General features: G+C 34.1%; 1 protein-coding gene across 2 annotated transcripts in view; it reads left to right on the plus strand.

Moving 5' to 3' along the window:
- The first annotated feature begins 1544 nt into the window (after positions 1-1544).
- LOC142353686 (uncharacterized) overlaps positions 1545-15083 on the plus strand; it is a 15435-nt gene continuing 1896 nt past the window's right edge. Inside the window, exons 1-2 of one of the 2 annotated variants that reach the window (XR_012761060.1) lie at positions 1545-2286; positions 3893-4926. Coding sequence is in view for 1 of the 2 variants with exons in the window: in XM_075405996.1 (XP_075262111.1) it covers positions 1955-2286 (332 nt within the window). In the remaining variant the exon portion in view is untranslated. Of the gene's footprint in view, positions 2287-3892; positions 4927-15083 lie in introns of those variants that run through there. The other variant, XM_075405996.1, reaches the window with a different exon arrangement.

The following is a 15083-nucleotide window of genomic DNA, read 5'->3' on the forward strand; positions in this document are numbered from 1 at the left end:
ATTCAATGAACCGGCTAGGAACTCTTTGATAAGTTGAAATAAAGTAGTAATAAAGCTTTAATAATCACTTCTATGCTCAAATACACGCATTAAATTAGGTTTAAATGCGGATTATATGCGAAATCGAGCAAAATTGCGTGCGAAAAATTGATACATAAATGGAGCAGATGCGTGATACAAGACGTGCAAAAAATAGCTTATAAAGTTTGCACTTGTATTTTGCGGCTGAGATTAGGACACTTTTGCGAACACGGGTTGCTAATTTCCCTTCAATTTTGCCGGTTTCTGCTAATGTAGCTACTTTCCGCAATATTGTTCCAATTTCAATGTATTAATATAGGAAAAACGAACACGAGATTCACGCATCGGGCATATTTGCCCGTGACGATTTGGGTATACCTCCGCGGTGTAATGGTTAACTTCAACCTAGAAATCTTTGAACGAAAAGCATGATTTCCATCATGCGTTTTCTCACGTACACATAAAAGCAACCCATTTCCACGATTTCTAGCTCTAGATATCTTCTAGCTATAGTCTAAAATGTTTCTGCCTGAAATTAATGGTAGTTATTGGAGACCTAAATCAGGATTAGATATATGGTTAGCTACAAAAATTTTCATTTGTCTTCTTAAGACACAATGGGCATTGTAACTGAATTTTTGGAAATTAGTCATCAGTTAGGTTTTCCTTCATTTTGATCTAATTGTCAAGTTGCTATCTATCGCGGTCGGTAACAATGGGAAACGGCGATGGCGTGCAAAGATTGACAACGACTATGACTAGCAAAACATGGTGGTTGTAACCTCGGGTAGATTTCCTTGAAAAATCTGACATTTGTCACGTGAGGGTCGTTCTTAATTTAAGAACTGTTCGTTACATTTTGTTCTTCTTTTTTCGAATCCTGAAAACCATTTAAAAGTTAAGATATCAAAGAATGGTAAACATTTAAAAAAATCTCATTTTTAATTTTTAATTGACAAACCTGGCCATTCTGACGAGCATTTGGCACGCAAATAGACGTGTCCTAAGCTGATATAAGTTTTAATTTCACTCTGGGTGTAGTTGTACTTCATATACAGCTCTCAAAGTAAGACAAACGCATCCATGATCAGCTGAGGGTTTTTTTTGGTTTCCAAGGAGAAAATCCGTCCTAATTTTAGATAGGAAATGAATTCCACAAAAATAAATCCCTAGGACATAAAACTCCACTTGGCTGCTAAAATGATACGCCTTTAGCACGTCTGGCCCTGCGTTGCGGGCCATGTCCACGCCTTAGCTTGATATGAAACTATCACAACCAAAAAAAATACAACAAAAATTTAAATTTAAAATGGGTGTTTTTTCCATATGGGGATGCGTGGTTTATTACCGCGGGTTTTTTTCCTAGAACAGTATTGATATATAATTTGTCGCAGAAGTATTGCCATGAATTGCCCGTAGATTACACTTGACCCAATAAATGCTGTTTTGTGTTAAGTCAACACAGCAAATATGAAGAACGAGCGCGATTCACTTTAAACAAATTTTGATCCTTCAACCAAGAGTCATCATATTTGGTGCAAACAAATTCTTTTGAGATAAAAGTTTGCAAATTTTGGGTTGTTCAAAGCCAAATTCGAAACATTTTGTTGTTCAGACTTAGTTCAAACTCTCTATAGAAAGTTTAGTTCTGCATAATTTCGCATTGTTTTCGTTTATATTAGACAATAGAATTCGCAACGGAAAAAGTTATATTCAACAACACGGAACACTTTTAATGTGAACCTTATTAATAAATTTGTTTTTTTTTGTGTTTTTTATCCAGTTGCTATTATTCTTTCTATTGAATGAAATTTCATATCCTCTTAAATTTTATATTTGAAAGATAATAAAACAAGAAATCACAACACACTTGACTGAGAAATTGAGATTTTAAAACTCAAACCTTACCTAAAGGTTATTGTTAATATCGAAAATGGCTGATGAGGTAGCACAGAAAAATACATTATTTTATGTGAAATTAACTTTAGGAGTTTCGGTTTCCCTGAGCAATTTTTTAATCTTTGGTGTTCTTGTCACAAAACGTGAGAAAAAAGCAACAGATTCATTTATTTTGACCAGTTTATTTGTTGATGCTCTTTATGGATTACAAATGAGTTGCCTACCTGTGAAATTTCTTTATCAACCAAAAAATATCGAGATGTCATTTTTGGCATTTTTCTTGGAGGACAGTTTGATATTTTTCTCTTTGGCGATGTTAGTTGTAATGTCTGTTAATCGCTATATTGCTGTAGTGAAACCATTCCGGTAACGGAAGCTCCACAGAATTTTGGAAATTCAACTTTAGTATTGAAATTGTTTTTGATCTGGTAATATTTTTTGCAACAACAGTAAAAAGATTCAGAGTTTCCACTGTAGTAAAAGGTATCTGGAATAAACTTGTTTTGACCAAAGGCTATATATCAAATTTGATTTGATTTCGAATCAAAAATTGCATGAGAATGTTCAAACCACAGTTTAACGAACGAAAAATATAGAATGAAACTATTACAACTGATGATTTCAAAATCGTGAATTCAGAATTTGATACTCATCTGGCCTTTTAAATTTATGTTTGGTTAAGGCATGTTTTTATATATGTTTCTCCACTTAAAAAATGTCAAATTTCACTGGTTTTGTCACTGCATGGTTTTATAAAAGTTCACTGGTTTTAAATTTTTTAAACTGACTGATGAAAACTAATGTTTACCAATTTTGAAACTTTTTTCCAAGGTTTGTTTATCACCAGTCGAAGCATTACGATGCAGAGGTATACCCCAAAACTTCCGCCTTAGTAAAATTGGCTCGAAAATTAGTTACATACAGTGAACGAAATTAGATGACATCCTTTGTATCTTACTTTTAGCAAAAGGGGTTCCGCCAATTTTGCGAAATAAAAGAACATTCGGTGCGAAAAGTAGGTAACAAATCTTGTACTACGTTTCAGCTCAATTTAGGTCTCTATTATTCGCGCGCATTTTGAGCATGCAATAAGCACTTTTATAAAGATTTAATTGAAGCTTTCAAAGCTTTGAAGTACTTTAAATACATGCAACCACAAAAACTATTTTTTTCCCGAAAAATCCCTCGCAAATCAAAGGCTTTGTATATCAATGTGGGACTGGCCAATTTCAATAAGTAGTAATAAATAGTACTAATAAGTAGTAATGAGTAGTGACAAAGTACTATAAGTAGTAATAAAGTAGTAGTAAAGTACTACTAGTAGTAATAAGTTAGGCTTAATTAAATAAGTATTAATTAAGTTAGGCTTAATTGCGGATTATATGCGAAATCGAGCTACATTGCGTGCGAAAAATCGATACGCAAATTGAGCGGATGCGTGATACAACTCGCGCGAAAAATAGGTTATTGAGTTTGTACTTGTATTTCGCGGCTAAAATTACTACACTTTTGCGAACACGGGATACGATATTCCCTTCCATTTTGCCGGTTTCTGCTAAAGTAGGTATTTTCCGCAATATTGTACCACTTTCAATGTATTAAGATAGCAAAAACGAACACGAGATACACACATCGGGCATATCGGCCCGTGACGATTTGGGTATACCTCTTCACTGTAATGAGCTCTGATGAAGACAGTTAGAGTGAAGACAATTTAACAATTGTGAAAATGTGGACCAGTTAAAGGTATCGAGTTTAATTTTATACACCCGATTAAATGAAGATTAACTGAACATTATTCCTTATAAGCTCATTTTCTAAGTAATATTTTTTGATTTGCGGTTAACTGCTGCTAAATAGTCAATACCTCATCGTGGGAATTCTAGTCTTTTTTTGGTCGCAATTAATTCTCCCATTTTCCCGTTTGTAAATTACGACTGGTTTTCAAGCTTTGTGGAGCTTCATTTGAAAGATATCGACATCACTTCAAACCTGTTAAAGTATGGATCATATTATCATCTGTGACTTTTTCTTCAATTCTTCTCTATTTCGTTCTGTCGTCTCCTGCTCTGCTTGGATTGTATTTGAAACATTCAAATCAAGTAACTGATTATGACTACGATTACGGAAGTCACGATTACAGTGGCTACGAAGGTTACGAAGACATCAAATATGCATTTTGGATTTTTTGGTATCCTGTTAATTTAGTTTTGGTCATTATAGTCGGTGCTATTCAAATTGTGGTTTACCGCAAAATAGCGAAAGCCCTGGACGAAAGTTTTTGGACTCCAGTATCTGTGCCAATATCATTAATTGCAAATTATCTTCAAAAATGTTGTCGACCTTCACTAAATACTGGCGCGAATATTGCAGTGAAACAAACAAATATAACCGATGAAATAACAGCCGAAAACGAACAAAAAGACAACAAAAATGTGGAGACTGAAACAAATTTTCTGTCAATCGAGCACGGTAGAGAACGCACGGCTAGTGTTTGTAGTATTGATTCAGAATTTGGAAGCTCGTCTAACTTGAACCATATTAGTTTAAAAGACGAATGGAACAATAAACGCAAGAGAAACCAGCGAAAAATTACATCAGCTTTTTTCTTCATCAGCTTTCTATTTATTATAATAGCAATTCCGACAACTACAATCGTGATATTATGTTTTTGGCTTTTGATGTACACAGATGCGGATTTCGAAGCTGCTATGTTTGGGTTATTTGTGAGTCAATGTCTTTACGGGTCTGTGTTCCTTCTAAACCCGTTTTTGTACATGTGTAGCAACGAGTACGTGATGAACAAGCTGAAATGTTCAAAGCGAAATAGCGGAATGGACAAATCAACAATTGCCCAAAATACTCAAACATGCAGTTCTATGTGAGAATAAATTGGACTGGTGGTATAATATATGACCCGACAGTGGTGGCATGTGACCCCCTGATAAAAATGCCCTCAAAAGAAGTTTGTAGTGATTATATACTTCATGTTTGTCTGTTTTATGAAATTTTGCGTACTGACGACTTTTCATTTCACAGTTTTTTGCTCTGAAAAGGACAGACAGTGGTGAACAATAAAACCCTGATGGCCCTAGATTGATGACCAGTTCTCTTAGTGCTTTACTGCAGTCTCTATGTGCACGATTCAATGAAGCTTCATTGGTTCATGCAATTAGAGACTGCAGTAAAGCACCAAGAGAACTGGTCAGCAATCTATGGCCCTCAGGGCTTTATTGTGTTCATCCCTGTCAACCCCCTTCCCCTCCACCCACCTAATGCCTCCATTTTCTCAGACTTCATCTTCGCCTCTCTCAGATACACTTAAGCTAGCCCAGGTTGAGATCCCAGACGGAAAGTCGGATGTCCGGACTATCGTGCGTTCATGTCCAGACTTTCGTGCGTTCATCAGACCTTTCGTACGTTCATGTTCAGACTTTCGTGCGTTCATCAGACCTTTCGTGCGTTCATGTCCAGACTTTTGTGCGTTCATCAGACCTTTCGTCCGTTCATGTCCAGACTTTCGTGTGGTCATCAGACTTTTCGTGCGTTCATGTCCAGAGTTTCGTGCGTTCATCAGACATTTCGTGCGTTCATGTCCAGACTTTTGTGCGTTCATCAGACATTTCGTGCATTCATGTCCAGACTTTCGTGTGTTCATCAGACCTTTCGTGCGTTCATGTCCAGACTTTCGTGCGTTCATCATACCTTTCGTGCATTCATGTCCAGACTTTCGTGCGTTCATCAGACCTTTCGTGCGTTCATGTCCAGACTTTTGTGTGTTCATCAGACCTTTCGTGCGTTCATGTCAAGACTTTCGTGCCATTTTCCTTGTTTCCAGACTATGTAAATCTGAACGCACGACACCCCCGTCGTGCGTTATTCTAGGTGTCGATATATCAAATTTCCGTCTGGGACCTCAAACTGGGAGCCCTCATCATCCCCACGTAGCTAAAAACAAAATGAATTACGCTTTAGAGTAATTCGCTATACGTTATCTAGTTATGCTCAGTGTTTTTTTTATAATTAGAATACAGAATTAAAAATTAAATTTTTTTCCCTGCTGTTTTTATCTCCCTGAAATGGCGTTAATGTACAAAAAGTAACCGTTTCCTGCAAAAATGCTTTGCAGCGATCTCTTGTGTTATTTTTCGCTCAGAAATGTAAAGTTGTCTAAGACTTGCCCTTGTCAGAATTCATAAATTTTTAAAACATCTTTCAATTAATTAAATTTTTCATGAGCCTAAATTTTATCATTTATTATTCTTAATGACAAACTTTGTTTTGGCTGGTGGAATTTTTATGCAAGCCTAATGATTTGGGGCGAGTCACTTTTGCAGATGGTTATCATTTGCTCCGATACAGTTTTTGGGTCAATTGCTGAAAGGTAGCTACTTTTTTCACATAATTTCAATAATTTTTCAGCATAATCTTTTAACACAAGGCCGTAGTTTTTCTTAGAAAGTTTATGATTGTAGGCTTCAGGAAATTGGAGTACTCAACTACCATTGTTTACAAATGCTTTATGATATTGAATTACTAATATAACTAAAATTAATAAAATAACGCAAACGTTTTTTCACTTTGGATGTTCAGAGGCTCGTTTTACGCAATACTGCTATTATGTTCTCAAACTGATAAAAAAAACTGTATCAAAAGCTGAGCACAATAGTTGCAAAAAACGATTTCTCCCCTTTACGTTATCGGAAAGCGGTGTTGGTCAAGCAAAATGAAAAAAGTATCAGAAAACGCATCCAAGCTCGCAAATAAGTTTAAATGTTTGATCTATACTCAAGGTTCAATTAAACGGGAGTGCACTATTCATTTTTCTTGGATTAATTTTCATTGCATTTGGTAAACTTCAAAACCTTTTAAATTGGTTTGAAAACAGAGATCAGTTTTAGAGTTAACAATTAAAAACAATCAGCACACTGAGAACTAATCAGGGAACCATTCTTTATTTAAATGAAATTAAAATTATCAGCCATATTCTTTTGTTCAAAATTAGTTCGTATACAATAATTTTTCAGTTTTATTCTTTTTCTTTTCTTTATTTAATCTATTATCGAGCTTTAAAAATCAAGTATATCAGATAGATCTGATAATGCAACTACTTTATAGTAAAACCGGAGCAACATGGTATAGTTGTTTACTACTACAAAGAGCAAATCCAATTTAAAATTTTTATACTATTGCAAAAGTTTCCCGCTTTGTCCTTCTCTGAGTTGCGTTATTGTGAAAGGTTATCTTACGAAGATATAAAAGCGTGCTGGTTTTGAATCCCGCATCATTAGGCTTTTAAATTTCACGCGTTTTAAATTTTTTTAATATAGAATTTTTGCCAGCATCTTGTGTACTTTTTTGGAAAGTGGAACGGATATATTCAATTCCTATGTACATTTTTTATCTCTTTCTCTTTGTTCATAGAGCTCGTTCGCATACAATTTTTTTGGTTTGATTCATTTCGTCCCAAAAATTGTAGGCAAAGCTAGGTCTATGCATCTTAAGGTAGAATCTATCCAACGGTTACAACAAAAGAATTTTTCATTTTTATAGCAAAGATTTACGAGCAAACTTTTCCAAATTTTTGAACATATGGGTTGACAGCAACCAAAGTTTCGTACACTTTCATATTTGATTCGAAGAAAAGTTGCCTTTCAAACATAATCTGTTGCAAATTTTTCTTGAAATATCTGATAAGCTACCCGGACCAAGTGTGCATTGAAAATCAGCGCAGAACCATTTAAAAAAATTGTTGAATGGTTTTCGTTCTTTCCCTTATTTATCATAACAAAACTAAGACTGTTTTGCAAATTAGCATGAACAAACACCGGTGGCGTTTATTCGGGGAATAATAGCCAGAGCTTTTGTTTCAACTCGCTCTCTAAAGTGCCAATTAAAAATTCGTGCCATCACGGTATTAAAAATCTCTCTTTACTTCTCCCTCTATCTCTCTCTCTCTCTCTCTCTCTCTCCTCTCTCTCTCTCTCTCTCTCTCTCTCTTCATCTCTCTCGATCTCCCTCTCTGTTTACATGCATTATTTAGTTGAATTAAGGAACAATGTTTCTGGTTAAAAAACTGAATTATAAAGATCTAGATTTAAACAAGGCAATTAGAGGTGATCTACATTATTAAGACAAGTTACTTATAAAAAATCTGAGCAAAAAATTACATGATGATCACAAAATTAGGTTCCAAACAATGACGATTAGAATTAAATAATCATTCTCACTACATTGAATTTTTCAGCTTCCAAAATCTGACTAAAGTTTCTTCACTGAATGTTTGCAATAATTCCCCGACCAAGAGAGAAGGGATTTTTCCTATTTTCTTTTCCTAATTTCACAGAGTATACCTGGGATAAGTCTTCCCCACTGATTGCTGTCCTATAGAAGGGAAGAACAGGGAGAGAAGGGCCGTCTTCCTGGCAGGTTCGAAAGGAGGGCAAAGCAGCGCATAACATTGAACCAAAGATGTGAAAAAAAATTCAAACGGAGGCAGAAACTGTTGACTATAAAGATGATGCAAAATTTTTGGACAAAAATTTTGATGTTGGTCAGTAATTGACACAATTACTAGATCATGAGAAAAATTGGACAAGTTATCAACGTGAAACATTTTTCAAATTGAACTTAAACATGCTCACAGATTGAGATCTTTCCTAGTATGTATAGCTGGCGGTCAAACAAACAGCTAGGCCAGATTTTGAAAAAGGGGTTTAAGCCAAAATTTTTAATATAGGCGTATTATATACTGTCCCTGAGACGAGTGGGGGTTCCGCTGTGTTAACTTGTCGGTTGAACCCGCAATAAAATGTACGTCACCAGATTGTTCATTAGTTTTCGATATCTTTTAATGTACAAATCGAATGCCGACAACGTGTATCATTGCATTAACCAGTCAACAAGAACGCTTTTAAATCAAATACAGTGTTTTGGTAATCGTTTTGGTGTTTTTCGCAAATTGATATCCATTTTTTGATTCCACTTTTCCACCATCAGTTTGAGTTGGACAAGATAAGTTTGAACCCCGCAATAGTTGTTCAAAAGGATAGGTAAGCAAAAATTTCAACATCCAGTTAGCTGGAAGTAATGCGCACTAGGATATTGTCTAAGTGAATTAATGGTGGTTTATTTGGTATAAAAGTTGTTTAACAAGCAAATTTATTAAACTGCAACTTGTCTAAGAAATCGCAAAAATTGTAAACACGTCGAAAATTCTGAATCATCAATACAATTTGAAAGAGGAATACATTTTAATTAGGTTTATTGGTGTTTTTTTTTTCGTTTTTAAGCTCACAAAGATCAATTTGACTAAATTTGACAAATTGCAAGCTTCATTAAAGTTCATTATTTGTTGATGAATTGCTTACAAATATTTCCGCACAATACAAACAATATAAATTCCCTATTATGAAATTACGCTGACAAGTATGTCAAGATGTTTGGAGAAAAACGTTGAAAGATGCAAACTTTTACATTTTGTCAACTTTGGTGTTCTCTGTTTTTGTACCTTTTTTTAGAACCAGACAGTTGATTTTCTGCACTACAATTTGATTAATGCGCATGTAAAAAATTGGGTTTATGAGAAAGACCAAGCTGAACAGTGTTTGACAGAATATGGCTCCGTAGAACAAGTTCAAATGAAACTCAATCCAGCGACAGTATGCAAGCAGGATAATAACTGTGGTAGTGGTTGGTATAGCCAGGACAATAAATATAAAACTGACGAAAAAGAAAGTCGAAGTGATCTTACGATTATAGTTTTCTCTTTTCTTATTCCATTCTTGTTTCGAAATTGCGCTGATGTTTGACTTCACTGCGCAATCATTTCCAACGCTGCAAATGCTTGTAGAACATTCTCTGTTCCCATCAATGGGACGATTAGTTCCCATTTCTTCCTTAAGTTCCAAATTTTCTGTAGCTAGCGGGTGATCGTTCATGTTTTCAGAATTATCCTCTCGAGTAGATTTCTTCAATTTCGATTTCCTAGGAGACCAAAAACTTCGAAAGGAACTGCTGATGTCATGAGTCTGTTCGTATAATGGATACCAAAACTTCTCGTCCATAGCTTTTGGTGGTAGATAGGTGAAAATCAAAACTATCGTAACTAAAATTGTTAGAATTAAATGAAACGGATGCCATGACATAATCATAATGTGTTTCAATGGAATTTTTCCCAAGCGTATTATGGATTGATCGCGCGAAAGCATTTCGATTAATAGAGGAAAAGATAAAGTGAGAAACGAAAGAACGGCAACGGAAAAAACAGCAATTACTATGATTCGGACTTTGAAAGAATTGAAACAATGTCGGTATCATAAGAAAACAGACTCCAACAAATATTTGAGTTAATTGATATCAAACTTTTCTATTTGTTGCCTGCTGACTTTTTTAAATCGTACTTTAGTGTCATTAGGACCCAGTTCTTAACCCGATAAAATTCTTATAGAAACCCAGGCTTAGACCTCGACTTATGAAAAGACTTTAAAATTCTAGCGGGGTTCCAATATTGACTATTAATACACAGTCCAGCTCCTAAATAAAGTCGAGATTAAGTCTTTTCCTGGTCCAGATAAGGTCTTTTCATAGCAAATTAAGGTCAAGCCTGCTCTTTTAATATGTCCAGCAAGGTCTTTTCATGAATCGAGGATCGAATTTTGCGGGATTAATAACAATTATTTTTTCCATAATTCATTTTGCAGATGTGTAGCACCTACCAGTAACACCAAACTAGCATTGCAACAGGCAGTCAACCTTAAAAAAACAGGTGAAATTTTGTCAAAAAGTCTTAAGAAATATTGAATTTTTAAGGTAAATTAGTTTTGGAAATTAATCAATTTAGCGAACTTGTCCAGCTGAATTCAACTAGTTAACAAAGCTCTAACAATCGACATTTCATCAGCAATGTGTATAGTGTGTTATGATTAGTTCATTTGGTTCTTCAATTCGTTTATTCAATTATATTTAAATTAGCTCAATTCGTTTTTGGAGAAAACATGAGAGATATTGAAAACTTTGAGCGGTAAAAACCGTTGAATAAGTTATATGCAAAGGCCAATTTTCAGTACAAGTTTTTTGGGTCCAGCATAAACATTTTAGATCGAGGTAAAGTCGAGCATCATAATTGAGTCCAGCATCAAATGCAAAGTCTAGCTCAACGATTAGGTCAAGCTATTTTTTTATGGGCTGTTTGAGTCCAGCATGGTTTTTTCATACTCCTTTTTGGTGAAGCATGGTCTTTTCATAGGTCGAGGCCTAAACCTGGGAAGTGAACTGAGTTGCTAAAAAGGCTGTTATTTTCCTTTACAAAACTCGTCGTTTCGTTGGCATGAGGTGCAAACACAGCTTAATTCGTTTTTTAAATTCCCCGAGGACCCGATTTTCAACTGATTGAAATTCTGACAGTTTGTTTTTTGATCGTCCTTTTCTTCAGGACCTTCTCATTCAGGTATCAAAATCTGTTATAGTTATTCATATTAACTGATCACAAAATTTATCAAAAGCTCAAAGAGCCTTGATTTGATATAGAAGAAAAACTGTGATAATGGTATACAGAAGAAAAAACTTCATTGGTTTTGCTTCCGATAGTTTTCCAAAATGAAAAGATGTGGACCGGTATGCAATTTTTTTTTATTTTTTGTCCTCTTAATTCCTTGGAAATTGCTCTGGTTTGGTTTTCGTGATTTACCAAGGTCACAGTGTTTCATCTTAATACGTTTTTTCGACTACTCCAGGAGATATAAAAATTATACATCCACAATTTGCAATTCTATGTTGTGACTGCAAAATTGAGTTATTGGGTCAAACTGAAACGACAAAAAAATTGTCTAAAAAATATTGTTGAACTGTCTCCATAAAAAGGAGAGAATGCTGAAAAAGCATCGTCTCAAATATATTTGCATCTTTCTACTGAATGGCAGAAGACGAAAAAAATTCCCATTTCTAGGGTAAGAAATTCAACCGTCTTCCTGTCAAATTATTTTTCAAACACAATTTCTTTCAAATTTGCTCAGGTTCTGAAATTGAGAAAAAATGGCATTTTTTTGGTTATGACAAAACAAATCAGTGTGATCAAGAAAAAGATTTCAAAGATGATAAGTAATTTTTTAACCGAAATTATTTCAAAAAAGAAAATGGCTCAATTTTACGCCGAAGGTGTTGAAAAAATTCAAATCACCCTAGAAAATTTGCAATCGTCTAAACGTGAAAAATGTTAAAGAAATATTTTGTGTGTAAATGTTTTCCAAGGTAAATTTTTGAGACTGTGAGATATAGGAACGGATAAATATCACGGAAAAAAACGGATCTTCCTAACCACCTTGTTTGTGGTCAATAGAGCTCTAACGCCTCACTGCTCTCTGACTTTTATAAATAAAGTTGATTAGCAGTTGAGTTTTTGAAACCATTTTTTGATGTTTTTTGAGCAAGTGCAGCAATTAAAATCTGCTCCATTTCAAGACTTACTTTTACAAACAGCAACTATTGTTGCGCAAAACACTTTTTGAGTAACAGATCGCTTAATTAGGTTCAGTTGATTGGGTGAAATTGAAAGGACAATAAAATTGTCTAAAACTATTGTTAACATGTCTCCATAAAAATGCAGAAAAAACCTTAAAAAGCATCCTTTCAAAAAAAAATGTATCTGTAAACTAAATGGTAGAAGACAAAACATTCCCGTTCTTTTGGGTAAGAAAATCAACTGTCTTCCTGTCAAACTATTTTTCAAATAATTTTTTTTCAAATTTGCTCCGCTTTGAATTTTTTAGTTGCAAATTTGAATAAAGGTGGTGTTGTTCTTTTGCTTATGACAAAACAAATCAGTGTGATCTAGAAAAAGATTTAAAATATGATAAGTAATTTCTTAACCAAAATTATTTCAAAAAATGAAAATGGCTCATATTAACGCCAAAGGTGTTGAAAAATTCAAATCAGCCTAGAAAATTTGCAATCGTCTAAAGGTGAGAATTGTTAAAGAGATATTTTGTTTGTAAATGTTTTCCAAGGTAAATTTTTGAGACTGTGAGATATAGGAACGGATAAATATCACGGAAGAAAACGAATCTCCCTAACCACCTTGTTTCTGGTCAATACAGCTCTAAAGCCTGACTGCTTTTTGACTCTGAATACTAACGTTGATTAGCAGTTGAATTTTAAAAAAAATTTGTTGATATTTTTTGAGCAAGTGCAGCAATTAAAATCTGCTCCATTTCGAGACTTAATTTTACAGACAGCAACTATTGATGCGCCAAACACTTTTTGAGTAACAGATCGCTTAATTAGGTTCAGTTGGTTGGGTCAAATTGAAACGACAATAAAATTGTCTAAAAATATGGTTAATCTGTCTCCATAAAGAAGGCAGAAAATACTAAAAAAGCATCCTTTCAAATAATTTTGTATCTGTATGCTTAATGGTAGAAGACAAAAATTTCACATTTCTTTGGGTACGAAATTCAACCGTCTTCCCTTCAAATTATTTTTCAAACACAGTTTTTTTCAAACTTGCTCCAGGTTGAATTCTTTTTAATTGCAAATTTGAATAAAAATGGTGTTGTTTTTTTGCTTATGACAAAACAAATAGGTTTGATCTAGAACAAGATTTCAAATATGATAGGTAAATTATTAACAAAAAATTACTTAAAGAAATAAATTTCAAATCAATAGCAACTATTGATGCGCAATACACTTTTTAAATAACAGGTCGCTTAATTAAGTTTAAGTTAATTGGGTCAAATTGGAACAGCAATTAAATTGTCTAAAAATTATTGTTAATCTGTCTCCATAAAAAAGGCAGAAAATACTGAAAAAGTAACCTCTCAATTAAATTTGTACTTTTGTACTGAGTGGTAGAAGACGAAAAAAATTCCCATTTCTTAGGGGTAAGAAATTCAACCGTCTTCCTGTCAACTATTTTTCAAACAAATTTGATTCAAACTTGCTCGGGTTTGAATTGTTTTTCATATACATTAAAATAATAAAAGTAGCGTTAAGCGTACGTTCTTTTTCTTGGACCAAATTATTTTCATTCTCTACAATTGAGACGTATAGAAATGCACAATGTTGTTACATTTGTAAAAGAAACAAATTTTGACGTACAAAAAAGCGTTTTGGTGCGAAAAATACCGAACTATAACAAAACGGTGCAAAGAAGTGCCTGACTTTTCTAATAATTCAATGAATCTATTTTAATTAATGAGTCTATTTTTAAAGGGCGAAAAACTAATTCTTCAGAGCTCTCCAGCCTAACGTACCAAGCAATGGTGCTATTAATTAAATCCTTTTGGATTTTTAAGTAGCGCTTTTCTCAAAAATCTACACTAATCATTCAAGTACTAAATTAGATTGCTAAATGTTATCTGATTCACACTACATGGACAAATTTGTTACTACAAAACGGTAGTGCTATCTAAGCAGAAAGCTAACTCTCTCTCTCTCTCTCTCTCTCTCTCTCTCTCTCTCTCGCTCTGTGTCTCTCACTTGTCCTCTCTGTCGACACTTTAGAACCAAAAAGCTAAATGCAGTACAGGATGTAGTCAACAGGCGTTATTTTTGTTCAAAATCGAGAGATTCGTGATAAGGCGTTAAAAAGGGGGTGTTAATTTCAATTTCAAAACAAGACTTCAGGTTTTATTTTCCCTGTTCACATAGAAAAATTGTTTGAGCTGCTCTCTTCTCTCATTATTTGTCAAGCTGTTTAAATCCAAAATGTAAAATATCAACAGACAGAAATCAAAGTAAATCAACTTAAAATCTTTTTCTAATAAAAATCATGCATACAAATATTACCGCCAAGTAACATAACCAAGACATATCCAGAACAACAATTGCGCCTTTACTACTACTTACTTCGTTTACTTTCTTCAAAGAAAAAAAGAACAATTATTCGTAAATACAAACAGTTTTTATGTTTAGACAAGTGATAGTTTACGTTCTAGGGAACAAAAAAAATTGTTTTTGATAAAGCTACCGGCTCTAGCTTATAATGTTTGAAAAATAACAAAGAAAAGTTAAATTTCGAGAACATAATTTTCAAAAAAATACAGCTCTTTTGTACTAATCAAAGGTTGTCCGCCATTTCTGAATATTTATTGGATATCTCAAAGCGACAGTTATGAAAACAGACGATAAAGAAGAGGTGCTGAGAATTTGACTAACATGTCGATAGG

This window comes from Convolutriloba macropyga, chromosome 14, assembly GCF_964194025.1.
Source record: "Convolutriloba macropyga chromosome 14, txConMacr16.3, whole genome shotgun sequence".
Lineage (NCBI taxonomy): Eukaryota > Metazoa > Xenacoelomorpha > Acoela > Convolutidae > Convolutriloba > Convolutriloba macropyga.